The 12,497-nt window shown below is 41.2% G+C and overlaps 1 protein-coding gene across 3 annotated transcripts in view; it reads right to left on the bottom strand.

Moving 5' to 3' along the window:
- Nucleotides 1-5,507: 5,507 nt before the first annotated feature.
- The window catches only part of SORCS3 (sortilin related VPS10 domain containing receptor 3), a 267,619-nt gene continuing 260,629 nt past the window's right edge, over nt 5,508-12,497 (bottom strand). For all 3 annotated transcript variants that reach the window (XM_021536263.4, XM_085582753.1, XM_085582752.1), the window contains 2 exons: nt 10,447-10,607; nt 5,508-9,867 (listed from right to left, as the gene is read on the bottom strand). In XM_021536263.4, coding sequence (XP_021391938.3) covers nt 9,803-9,867; nt 10,447-10,607 — 226 coding nt within the window. In that variant the 3' untranslated portion in view covers nt 5,508-9,802. The remainder of the gene's footprint in view (nt 9,868-10,446; nt 10,608-12,497) is intronic.

Genomic DNA, 12,497 nt, shown 5'->3' with positions numbered 1-12,497 from the left:
ACCACACATGGGAATAAAACCCTTTATTTCCAAGCATGTTGAGGATGAAGTGGGTCACTGTATGCTTTGATTCACCAGCTTGTGTCCCCTGTAATCACACAATGTATAAGTGCAGTAAATGCAGAAGCACCAGTCTACTTGCTGGTTCAGGATCTTGGTAGTGGCTGGTTCTTGCCATGCAATAGAAAGATTTGCTCACTGAATGGCCTGAAACTGAACAAAGGAGGATTATTTTCCAAGTCAGATTCACACACATTGACCTCTAACCTTATTGTCTGCAGCAGCTCCAAGTACCACAGATGATCCATGGTGAGTGAAGCAACCAAATTGTCACTTAGTGTTCCATCTTCACTGGCTAGGGTGGCCTTGGAGCTCTGCAGATATGTTGGCAGGTTCCTAGGCTATCACCCTCTTCAAAACAACATAAAAATGCTTTTAGTATAACAGAAGGAGTGATACTGCTATTACCCAAGCTAAGTAACAGAGCTGAGGAAATCAGGGATTCAGTCTCCCAAGGCATCCTGCTGAACAGGAAGCAGAGAAGGTTTTCTTCCAAATTGTGTCTGAAATGACGACCCTCTTCTTTGGAGAAATTTCAAGAAATAACTTTAGGGTTGGGCTGTGCCTGAGACAACATTTCCACTGTTTAAGGAAGACAGGAAAAAACAGAGTTTCTGAAAGTCACAACTTAAGTCAGTGTTAGAGGTAGGGACCACATGCAAGTTTTCTCCAATACCAAACCAGTCCCTACGCACAAAGGCTTTTTGTGTGTAAAACCTTTCCCACTTTTCAAGAATGCTGTGCTGAGAATCTAGGGCATTTTCCTCTAAAAGTGTGCTCACGTGTGATTTATAGCCCAAAGACAAGCATTCAATTTGCTCCCCAAACTTTTCAGTGGTGCTTGGATCAAATTTTTTCAGGCTATATTAAGGTCTAGAGTATTGATTTATTTTCATGAATTCATTTTCCTTTGCCTTGTCACAGCTTTCACAGATTTATGAGGTTAAAGAGCATGAAGCTAATTAAATAACCTGACTGGTTGAACATCTGTTGAAACATAGTAATAACTTCTGAAGCCAACATTCCTGATGAGCTATTAATTATTATTTAAAAACTAGAGGCAGGGTTTTACCATCTAAGAAAATCAACAAACCAAAACCCTAGCACACCTTCCAGTCTAGGTGTCCCTTTTAGGCTCAGCCAGAATTCCTAATGCAAGCCAGATGGTCCGTGGGGAAGGTCCAGCCCAGTTTGCAGATTGTTGGTGTGCAGCAGCAACAAATGGAAATTAAGATTCAGACATGATGGAATTTAACTGCATGCAGAGACCCACCTTAGCCCAAAATAGAAACTAATGCATGACCTTAGGTTAGTGGTTTAAGTCCAAATAGCCACTAGGTAAGGAACTAAACCTTTTCTTCAGTTCCCTCTTGCTCTCCGTCCCCATGGAGCAGCCCTGGACTGGCTCAGGAGTTCCTAAGCCCAGAAACTTCCACCAGAATGATGTGCAGGAATTCAGTTCTCAGCCTGGCATAGTCTGCCCTAATTTGCTTAGACTTGCATCATCTTCACATCTTGTTCTCCAAATAACTTTGTCAAAAATTTATCAGTGGAGCAGATAAATAAATAAGTCTGATCAAGTCCCTCCTACTACCCAGGATCACTTTATGTTTCAAGGCTGATGAAAGTATTTTGAATTGATAAGTAATTTGCAGCTGTTCTTACATCCCCATCCTCTGCTGGTAAATTATAGGGACTGTGGCATGTTTATGAGTGTTTGTGCACAGTGAGGGTGTGCCCCAAGGTCTGCAGGAGTTAATGACAGATCCAGAGGAAAAGTGCCCACTGATGCCAACAGCATCTCCAGGCTCTCCTGCACCAAAGCCACAGGATTGCATGAGCTTGCCCTTTCTGTGACTTTTCATTTTAGAAATGGACAAATTGTTCACACAGTAAATATTATCCATATTGTAAATTATTCATAGTCCCAAAAGTGGTGAAAGTGGAGTTGAAGTGTGTTGAAGCTTATGCTGAGACTTCTGCATAACCTACAAAAGGAAGGGAAGTTTTACACCAAAAAAAAAAAAAAAAAAAAAAAAAAAAAAAAAAAAAGAAAAAAAAGAGGAAAGTCCCTCAACGTCTCATAGCTCAGTTCAGATCTCTAATAGCCTGTAGACTGGAACTGACAGGAACACATAAAGATTAAAAAAAAATTAAAACCATAGTCTCACAGGTTTTCCTGACAGTATCTTAGAGTATTCCAAGTGTAGCTGATATTATTAGGCAGTAAGGTCCAAAGCCACAAACGGATTTAGATTTTCAAACTTGCCTGCAATAAGCCTCACACCCTTCAGCACGTGCATGCTGTGGAAGGCTCCTGAGAGAAGAGAAACCTTTCTGTGTGGCATGTTTTGGGTCTCAGTCTTTCTCCATCCCTGTGGACTCTCATGAGACCCAGAACCACTCTGAAATGAGGGTGTGTACTTGTTGGGGCTCTGTAAGTGCCCCCAAATATTTCCAGGTGCAGCAGCAGCAGATGCTCCCCAGGCTGACTTTGATTTATCTTGGTTGTCAGGTCATCTCACATTTATTTTCACCACTCCTTGTACTCATTAAAATTTCTCTAGCATCCCTGGTTTCTCTGAGGGTCTCTTCAGGGAATGCTCATTTCAAAAAGACAAGGATAGGTAGCTGCACCCCTTGTCCTAGCCCAGGCTCTGTGTGAATTGCCTTAGTCAGTTCTTGATGGCCCATTCAAACAGCTCCCTGTAAGGTTTATCCTTGTCTCCCCTCCCAGACAAGGATTTTAACTCTTTGCTTCACCCAGCATACAGATAAATTAATATTCCTGGAGGATTGTGTCCCAGGAACTGAGAAATATTGCAGTGTTTCGTCATCCATCCTCCTTCTTTTTCCCCACTGACCTCTTCAGGTCCATTTTCCTTACAACCTGCATCAGGAGCTTTTTTTTTTCACAGCAACTGCCCAGCCCAATGAATAAAATCACATGCAACCCTGTGTTGAGCTTTGAAATCAACCAGCAAATCCTTCCTGAGCCCTCACTCACCCAACACTGCTCTATCAGGACCCTCAACGCTCAACACTGGGACTTCAGTAGGGAATCCAATCCCTTGCTTAAAATTTGAATCTCGATACTGAGCATCAGGATGTGGAAGCAGAGATGACTCCAGCTTATATGGCCTGAATGTGCTACATCTGCTATTGATTTAGTTGATCCAACCTGAGACTTTAGAAACTTCCTGTGCCAAAGTCATTAAATTATTAACCAACCACGTGCCTCTCACTGTGCCTTCTGCTCAGCCACAGGATCCCAGCCAGCCTGGTCCTCCTCTCTTCTTCCTCACTCTGCTTCACATCTGGCTTCCAGGTTTTCTCTCCTTTTTGCCTTCTAGCTTCATGTAGCCAACACAAGATTTTGAACACATACATCCTCATAACATTTCTGGTTAATTTAATAAACTTGTTACCCCTTCCTTCCAGCTATGTCCCTTTATTATTAATAGTATTACAATCTCCCCTAAATTTTGGTCTGAAAACTGCTTGATATTCACAATAAGGCATTAAAAAGGATTTATTCCATCCTTGAAGTATGCATGTAACTCCTCTTAATGTGAGAGTCAGACTGGTGTAAATCAAGACTAAATTCACTGATATCAGGGGGCCTGAGCAGGTAGAGCCAACATAAAGCAATTGTAAAACAAATTTTTTTTATATTTATCAAGGGTAAAATCCCAACAGCACAATTGCCTTCTGTCCTATCTGTACCTGCACAACTACATCTAATATACAGTCAACCGATCTACTAATAATAATTTTTTTAAAATTTAGGAACAAACTATTTTTTTGTTTTGCAAGGACAAATCTTGCTTTTCTGCTCTCTCACAGAAAAGCAGTTCCTAGATAGGAATTGGTCTTTCCTCCATGACCCAAAATAAACTAATCTCAATGGTCTCATATAGAAACATCAGCAAATTTTTTTAATTAATGTTTCGGGGTCAAGGGAAAAATGTATAGATAAATATATTTAAAGGTTTTGAAAGCTTCATGGCAGAAGTCCAACAGTGCTTTCCTTGCCTTTATTTGCTGTCTTTGGTGAAATAAAAGCAGGCCATAAAGCTGAGAAAAGTGATCTGGGTCTGGGGTTCCTGTCACCTGCCATTTCTCCCATGTAGCACCATGATATACAAGAGCAGACCAGCACTCAAGTGATGTATTACAGTAATATGTCAGTACTGCAATGGTGCTTTGATAGTCCTTAATAATCAGAGTACTTCACTGGGGAGAGGGCCAAGGGAAAGGGAAGACCCAGGCAGAGAAGACAAAGTCAGCTGAGCACAGCCTCAGCCTGTTCAAGTGTGGGGTGCCACGAGGGAAACAAGGGAGTGAAGAGCTGACTGCAGGGGTAGTTATGATGCATTGTCCTGAGCAGCACCATCTTCCCTGCTAGAGGGGCATTTGGCACAACCATGACAATTTCATAATGTAGTAAACAATGCTTACACTGCCCTTAACAAAGAGAACAAGAGGTCCATCCATCACAGAAAAAACAGCTGGATTCAGACAAAGATTGAGCTACTGCTCATGTTTCTAGGCTATGAAGTTTAAGTGCCTGCACTTGACTTCACAGCTGCACTTAGCTGGGTTTCTGAACAGTTGAGCACTGGGTCTCAGTGGTAGCTTGTTAAGCCATGGCAATTTCATCCTTTGTGCTTGTCTGTCCATAACTTGTAGTTCAGGATCCCATGAACACACGAGTGTTACACTATCATTGCTGTAAAGAGGGGCAGACACAAATATTTCAAAAGCTGAGAGGCCTTCTGCGATGCTGAAAGCATCTCATACATCACACTCAGGGATGGCCAACCCACTCCTTCATTGCTGACTTTCTCAGCTTTCTGACATGAAGGAAAAGCAGAAACAACTGCACTTTATGGACCTCATCCCTAAAGGAAAGGAGGGAGAGTGAGGTATGCATGCATCTACATGGGTGGAGATGGCTGATACATATCCAGAGACATATTTTCATGCTCTCTTTTCTGTTTTTCAACAGTCTCTTGTGCCAAGGAGTGAATAAACTTTTTCTTTCTTTCCTGTTTTTTCCTACATTGGCACTTTACAGTTTCTTACAAGACAAAATCAGATAGGTGAGAGCATAGAATCTATGGGGTTGTGCTTGTACAAGCAGAGTGTTCTCCCCTGCTATTCACTTCCAAGGCTCCAAAGAGAATCAGCCTGTAGAACAGAAAGGTAATAAGATAATTATTTTTGGAGAGGAGCACTAAGAAGGAAGGAGAGATAGTTGTTTTCTGTTTTATCTTAAAAGTCTTGCCTTAGAACAATTCTCTGTTGATACTCCATGTGCATGCATGACCCTGAACAACAGAGTTGGAGGGATAGATATAGCAAGGGAAATTCAGAAAATAAAGAAGTCTTTGCCAAAATGAAATCTAAAAAGAAAAAGGATTGAAAAAGCAGCCAGGGGTAACTCTGATGTACAAAAATACATTTATTTTCAACAATTTCAAAACCACTGCCTTTTTTTACAGTAGAAATATTCAAATGGAACAATAAAACCAAGAACAGTATATATATATGTATATATATGACTCATGCAGTTGTATTACTGTGTTCAATACAGGTATTGCAATTGTCTGTCTCATTTAATCCTTTGAAACCACAATGGTGGTTTGGGTTTAATGCACTGTCCAACATCATCAGAAAGAATGTGAGGATTCCGGTTTGGTTCATTAGACCTGGAATATGTGTGGGATCTGATTGAAGGGAAAGGGAGGAGATCAGGACATCAGGACATCTTTGTACATTTGTGAAACCAAAGTTTAGTCCAGAAGAAAATGCACACTTCCTACATATGTTCTCATTGATGACAACTGTGTCTGAAACATTCTGCAGCCCCCTGCCACTCTGCTCTCACCTCTGATCCTTCCAGGTTTAGTTGTTGGGTTCTTGAGTACTGGTTAAACTAAACTAAGGATCTATTCATGGTTTATGTCAGACTATCAGCTACACAGAACCAAAAGCTGCATCTAGTCTCCAGATCTCATGCATTATTCCTAAATTACAGCTAATCCATCCTAGGGGAAAGGCTGGCAGTGATAGAGGGCACTGACCCAGTCTCTTGCTCTCTGTTCTCCCTCTCTTTCATTTCCTCTTTTTACATAATTACAGTGTGGGAGCTATTTATGTTCCATTGATGACATTGCCTATTTCCCTTGTTATTCAGGTAAATAATAATCTACAGCTTCAAGGATTTCTGCTACATTTCCCTTGGGGGTAAAGTTTGCAGGGGAAAAAACCGTAATGATGACCCCAAGTTGGTATTTCCCAGCAAGACAAATAAAAGTGGCCAAGACTCCATTCTGTGCTAACACTGCAGCTCAGTGCTTTCAAAATGGTGAGGAGGGCTGGCTGCCCAGTCCAAACCTGACAGAGGTGCCACGGATAGACAGGAATGCAGTAATCACCCTTCTTGCATTCTAAAGGAGCAGAGTTCGGCGATGACCCCAAGCTTTTTTCAGCCTCCATCAGCCATGACTGTGCCCTAAAGAAGCAGGAATGACCTGGTAAATGTGATCCCATGCAGACCTTGGGGACGTGCCTGGAGCCCACACCCTGGTCCTGACAGCGGGTGACAAACTACACTGAGAGGCAACTACACAGTGACACCCACCAAGTCTCACGGAAGAGGAAATTTGAGCAAACATAAGAATCAGTCAGGTTTTTCTGACATGCAGTTTTGGCTTCACGGATTTTTCTTGTTTGCTTTGCAGGATACTTTAGGATCATTTTGGATGCAAAATGACTTTCTAGACAGATGTTTCTGCAAAAGTGTCATTCAGAAATTTCTCAGCTTCACTGAGATTAAATTTCTTTTTGAGAAGTGAAATTTTTTCCATTTTTTTCAACAGCTTACTCCCAATTTTTCCTACTTACTTTCTCCCATTTGGGACATTTAACAGTAATTTTTAAAAGTGTAAAGGAATATAATGTAAAAAAAATGTGAAAATAAATTAAGGAAAAAAAAAAGGGAAAACTGTTATCATCTGCTTTTCTTATTAAAACAACATGAGATGAAGCCCATGAAAAACCTACAAAATTCCAAACAACAATTAAAATCATCACTTTGTCCCATGGTTTATAAAAGAAAAGGTTAATACAGAAAATACTGAGTATTTTACATTCAGTCCTCTGCAGCAGCTCACCACAGCAGTACCTCAAATCCTAATGATCAGCAAAGACTGAGATCAGCCCACAATTTAGCTCAAAGCCTATGGGACCATTGTTTATGTCCATCCCTCCCACTTATGCCTAAATGGGAAGCTATGGCCTTGTGCTAACAATCTTATCACCAGACTGGGCCATTACTGTAAACTACTGTGGTGTTTCAGTAGAACAGAGACAGTAATGGAACAGTTTATGCATTTGTGATAGATGGAAACCAAGGTTAAATAGAATAACACAGCCATCGTTCTTCACCTTGTATTATAAACCACAGCAGGAAAGTGAGGGGAAAAACAGCAGAGAAATATTTTTAAATTAACAGAAAAAAAAATCCACAAATCTGATTGAAAAGAACTGAGAATATTTAGTTTTAGTACTTCTCAAGAAAGAGTTTTTCCTTATTTTTTAGGTTTACAATATTAATCTTGAAATAACCTCCTGAGTTCTGCAAAGTTGTGTTTAACCACTTTTCTCTCCACCTGCAGAGCCATCAGGATTTTAACCTTTGAAAGACATTCCAGCCCACTAACAGAGTGAACACATGTGGCTGAGGCTGGTTTGTAGCCCAGTGGCCTGTTGCAATGCAGAGAGATAGCAAGTAACACCTAAATTCCAGCCATCTCCTCATTTCAGCCCAGGAATATTAAAGGTGATTCAAGTCCTGTACTCAGATCCTAAGAAATTATAACAAACCTTGTAATCTGCTGTCATTTCTGCCTCCTTTTAGCACACAAAGACTAGAACATCTTCCCAGACATGCCCCAAATCTTCCTTTCCCTCCTGCTGGGTCATACAAATCCATATTCTGCAGAATAAGGTTCATTTTTGACATCATCAACTCAAAAAAAATAGATAAGAAGTAACTCACCACTAAGTCAACCTCTTGCTCCAAAACTCCATCTCTTCATAAGGATATCCTCAGTTCAGTGTAGTAAAAAAATTCTAAAGAGCTTTTTCAATACTTTTTCTTCATTAACCTCCCTGTTCTAATCAGAAAACACCAGCCCTCCATGCAGAAATCTCTACTCTGAATTGGGAGCTGCCATTCTGCAGCACTCACAAGAAAGAACCTTTCATAGCCCATGAATGCAGGTCTGACCCTCCACTGCCCTCTCCAAAGAGCAGTCCCTAATCACATACATCATGTTCAGCCAAAATTTACTACTCTTACACATCCTAAATAGCACTTCACTGCATCAGCTGAGCTGCAAAAAGCATGACTTCCCCCTGGGAATAAAGTTACTGCAACCTGTTCCACTGTTGAGCTGAGGTTGTGCTGGGTATGGCAAGGCTGCTGATATTTACCCACACAGAGATGGTGATAATTTCAGGATTCTTCTCCTCATTTTCACTGACAGATGCCACTAAGATCATTCTCAGAAGTGGGCAACAGTGACAAGAGATGAATAGATGATAAACATCATTAAAATATTCATGACAGGCTCATAGTCTGGCCTACTAATATCTTTTTCTGCTCCATCACAGGAAATGACACCATATATATATATATATATGTAAAAAAAGGCTTGCAGTTATACATAGAGAAATAAACTACTCTCTTTATAGAGAGCAGTGTCAGATTGAAATATGACAGACAACTGGAACACGCTTGGAACCTAAGTGTGACTCAATGCCCACCAGGGTCCCTGTTTGGCTGGCGTGTACATGTGTGTGTGTGTGTGTGTGTGTGTGTGTGTGTGTGTGTGTGCACGTGGGCGTGCATGTGTGTGTGTGGTTCAGGTTTTCTTTTAAACATATCTTCTTTTACTAAACATTAAATTATTTCCCAAGAAATAAAAAGCTATGTACATTGTAATTATCTACAGTACGCCTTCGGCATCCTCGCTATTCACATGCACAGGGTTCGGGCTGCATTCATAAACTCAGGCTTGTCCTGCACTGCTTGTGGTGCTGTCCCCTCCAGCCAGTCTGGAGTCCAAGGAACACTGACATGTGTGCTTGCTCTGATTTTGGTTTTTTCCCTTTCTCAGCAGTCAGCAGTGCCAGAGGGTGACTGAAATTAAAAGCAATTAAAAGAGGCAAGATCCTGCAAAAAGCTGAGACATGCATGTCATTGGAAAGCGAGGGATGTTGGCATGTTGCAGAGCCTGGTCCAACAACCCAGTCTGAACCCTCTGGCTGGATGATGCAGCTGATTCATGACTTATTCTGAAAAGGGCTGAAAAGGGACAATTTACTTACATCATCTTGCCTAAGGTATGACACCTATCTATTGGATTTGAATATTAATTCCCATTCTGTATGTAACAGGAATCTGGCATTCAAATCTCTTTGCACGCTTGACTTATTCTTTGCTTTTTATTTCTAATCTGATGTGTATTCCCTAAATATGAAGAACCTCTGCTATTTATGAATGCAGCCCTGATAAACACAAAAAGCCCACCCCATTCCCTCCCAAATGATAATAATGACATATAACTCTTTCTTTTTTTCATAATAATAATAATAATAATAATAATTATAACAATAATAATTACAAATAAAAATTCAGAAATGCTGTAGACCAAGTGGATTCTCAGTATTAAACACTAGTGCAGTTGGGGATTTCCTTTGTGCTTTCACTGTTGGCAATTGTTGAGATGCTTCCTGTGGGGGAGAGAATGGAGAAGAGAATCAGTGCAGTGGCTTCAACAGTTTGGTCTATATTGCTTCTTACTCTTTAGGATGTGGTAGTGTAAGTGTAAAGACAGAAAAGATGCTTAAACACAACACATTCTTTTGTGTATTTGCAATAAGCAGGGACCATGCAGAAAACTCAATTACTACAGCTCAGCTGACCAGCAGTAGACTCATTAAACTATTAGGGACATATTTGCTTGTAATCACAGCAAACCAACAGTGTGAGGCTGGCTCAGCTGATTCTTCTGAGAGTGCAGGGAATTTGGCACTCCTCCACAAGAGAGGCAGGGTCATGAGCAGGAGTAGGTGTGAGCCACAGCTATTACTAACTTCTTTAACCTATTGCTGCAGCCAGGTTCCTACCCTGGGAAAAGCTGAAAAGCTGTAAGAGAAACTCCATTGTCCTGCTGCTGAGAGAGATTTAGTCCCTATCCCAGTGCCTCAGGGCTCTGCTTTCACCCAGAGTCACTGCCTCTCCTAATACCCAAAAGACCAAAATCTTCACCCAGACCGTGGAACAGAACTCAGCTGAGGGTTGTCTCTCACCCATCACTCGTGTGTCCAGCTCTTTGTCCATCAGCTCCTCAGGGTCTGTGAACTCACTCAGGGTGATTTTGGGGGCATTTTCACTTTGGCTGACAGAGCCAATCATTTCCTGCTCCTTGTCATGTTGAACTTGGGCATAGATGTTAATCCAAGGGATTTTCCTGCACAGGAAAGGAAAATGAGAGGTTGTGGTTTGTAACACAGGGATCCTCAGCATGTCATTTATTAATGAGACAAACTAAGCTGAGACTAATCCCAGAAATGCAGCACTGGCAGTGATGCAAAGTATGATCTCTCAGAATGGTGAAAGTACCACATAGATGTTCATCTCTGAAAGCGCCTTTAGCATCCACTAATTCCAGGAACAGCCAAAGGTACTCCAAATCTCAGGCCATTGTTTTCATATCATGTGCACCAAGGGTCCCTCAGCTGCAAACTTCAGCATTCTGCCCTTTTAAATGAGAAATCGTGCACACAGTGGACACTGCACTCAGCTCAGAGACCAGCAATTAACTAAGTACAATCAGCTGCAATTGTCAACTCTCTCAGCATTTATTATATGATCAGCATTGCATTGGAAACAAAAAGTAAAAATCAATTTGGCACTAGTATCAACTGAACAAAAAAATTGCTGGGCTTGTTGCTGCTGACAGGCCCACACTGACTCAGAAGAAATTGCCACATCTGAAAGAGTTATAAAGAATTGCTCCTGCCTCAGAGTCAGAAAGGATTTGGACCTCATAACACCCATCCAAAGTCTATTTGTTACCATTCCAGTGCAAAACCAGATTGTCATGCTATGGATCATGCAAGTTTGCAGGGACTTATTTTTCCTTGCTGCTCAGGAAGCCAAGGAAGTGAATGGATTATTTCTTCCTCCTCCCAAGCAAAGTTACCTTGGCCTGCTAGAATGATATCCTTGAGAGTCAGTCAGGTAGACAGATTATACAGGCCTAGACAGACAGGTAGTAATTCCTGGAGGAATGCAAGGTTAAATGAGAGACCTGAACAGGAATGTGTTAATCATCATGGGGGTTGTCGGGATTATCTGCATTGCCTGTTGGAAGTTGACTGTTTTTCCTAATGCTCTTAGAAAGTCTTCCTGCCATGCAGGAAGTTGACACTGCTCCAATATGGAAAATTTGGAGAATATTTTGAGTTCCTTAAAGTGCACAGGAGTGAAAGAGAAAGATGTGTTCAAAAAAAGTAATATAAAATGCCATATCTTTATGCTGATATATCTGCTGTTGGATACGTCAGAGACTGAAAGCAGTGGAAATTGCCTCAGCTCTCATGAATTCAATAGGTCTATGCTGATTTTACTCCAGTGAAATTCTGGCCTCAACCAGCTTGTGCTATTGACTTGATTTAGCATTCTGTTCTTAACCAGCATCAAGCCAGGACACATTTGGTATGTTTAGCAGCAAACAGCAAATCTCATTATCTTCTCCCTTTCTCCTACCTTCTAATGTTTAAATATGCCATAAATGCCACCAGAAGATATAGGAACTACACAGGAAATTAGTGAGACCTAATGCATTCCCATAGAATTTAAGTGCCCAGAATTTGTCTAGAGATGTATAGAGACATGAGAACATGCCTGGAGATAGTGGAAAACTTAGTTCTGCTTCCAAACAATGCAACAGCAGAACAGTGATCATCTCCGAACTTCATGTGGAAAAGTGAGAAAAGCTGTTTAGAATCAGGAGGCAGAGAGCCAAGGCACTTCAGAGAGTTAGGGAAAAAAGAAACTGAGATGGCTGTACATATGTGAATGCATACCCAAACATCTAATCCTGCTGTGCCTCCCAGCACAGACACAGGTGGCCACAACCACATCATTCTGAGCACACTCAAGCACACAGTCCTGCACTGCTGCCCCAGGACACACACATGGACTTCCCCACAGCCCCACCACTGCTCAGTACTCATGCACACACAGTATTGACTGATACATGCTCAGTCTTCCAGAAAAGACACAACTTTTTTACAGATTATTTCCATATTTTTTCCCTCTTCCTTTCATTTCCACTGGGACCTCCTCAATAAGC

This window comes from Lonchura striata, chromosome 6 (assembly GCF_050655825.1).
Source record: "Lonchura striata isolate lonStrDom1 chromosome 6, ASM5065582v1, whole genome shotgun sequence".
NCBI lineage: Eukaryota > Metazoa > Chordata > Aves > Passeriformes > Estrildidae > Lonchura > Lonchura striata.
Note: the sequence above shows the minus strand (reverse complement) of the source record. Positions and strands in the feature narration are given on the sequence as shown.